Source organism: Chaetura pelagica, unplaced genomic scaffold, assembly GCF_000747805.2.
Source record: "Chaetura pelagica isolate M959 unplaced genomic scaffold, ChaPel_1.0 scaffold50, whole genome shotgun sequence".
NCBI classification, from domain to species: domain Eukaryota; kingdom Metazoa; phylum Chordata; class Aves; order Apodiformes; family Apodidae; genus Chaetura; species Chaetura pelagica.
Window position 1 is genome coordinate 1497105 of NW_009952366.1, and position 819 is coordinate 1497923.

Consider the following 819-nt stretch of genomic DNA (forward strand, 5'->3'; position numbering starts at 1 on the left):
TGGCTGAGGGGTCTCTTGTCTGTTAGGGAAAACAGGAATCCTTGCCCTTATGAGTAAAAGTGATCAGAGGCTGTAGGTGCTTACCCCTGGAGCACCTTCACCCAGTGGTGAAGAGGACAATCTGAGGGTCACGGTGGCCATGGACCGGAGTGGTCAAACTGCACCCAATGCCTAAGGATAAAGTAACCCTTCCCTGAGATGTCCACAGACTGGAGCAATCTGTTGGCTGCATGGGGCTGAACAGAAGGAATCATTAGGTGGACCAGCACAAGATAAAATGAAAACACATCAGCGGTGCAACCTTTTTTGGTAAAAACTGCCATCCTGCAAAATGGAGGAAAACATAAAATGTGTAATGTTATTGGACAAGTCTTAGGTAGTCCTGCTGTCCCTGATATATGCAGTTAATCTAATGTTGTATCTTCTAGGCTTCTCTGAGCAGGGTGAGTGGCTGGAAGGCTGCAGTGTGGGATCTGTCAGAGCATCCCTACAGAAAAGCATTGCCTTTTTCAATTGCCACTAGCAACTTAGTCTTTCTTGTAACTATGTGCAGCAGCAGCATTTGGTATTTTGCCAAATCAAAAAGGAACGGGTGTTATAACCAAACTGCTTGGAAGAATTTACCTCCCTTTGTGTTTTGCACATATCTCCACAATGTACCCAGAGTGCCATGGAGGCAAAAGCAAAATTTGTATGCAAGTCAGAGAGAGGACTGACACTGAAAAGTGCTGGAAGCTGGCTGGATTTGGCTGAAAAGACAGTGGAAGTGGAGACAGGCACCAGTACCCAGTCCTGTGCTTGTCAGCAGTGGTAAGGAAA

General features: G+C 46.3%; 1 protein-coding gene across 1 annotated transcript in view; it reads left to right on the top strand.

The window, feature by feature from the left end:
* Positions 1-670: 670 nt before the first annotated feature.
* The window catches only part of TMTC2 (transmembrane and tetratricopeptide repeat containing 2), a 270784-nt gene continuing 270635 nt past the window's right edge, over positions 671-819 (top strand). The window contains exon 1 of the mRNA XM_010008050.1: positions 671-810. Coding sequence (XP_010006352.1) covers positions 671-810 — 140 coding nt within the window. The remainder of the gene's footprint in view (positions 811-819) is intronic.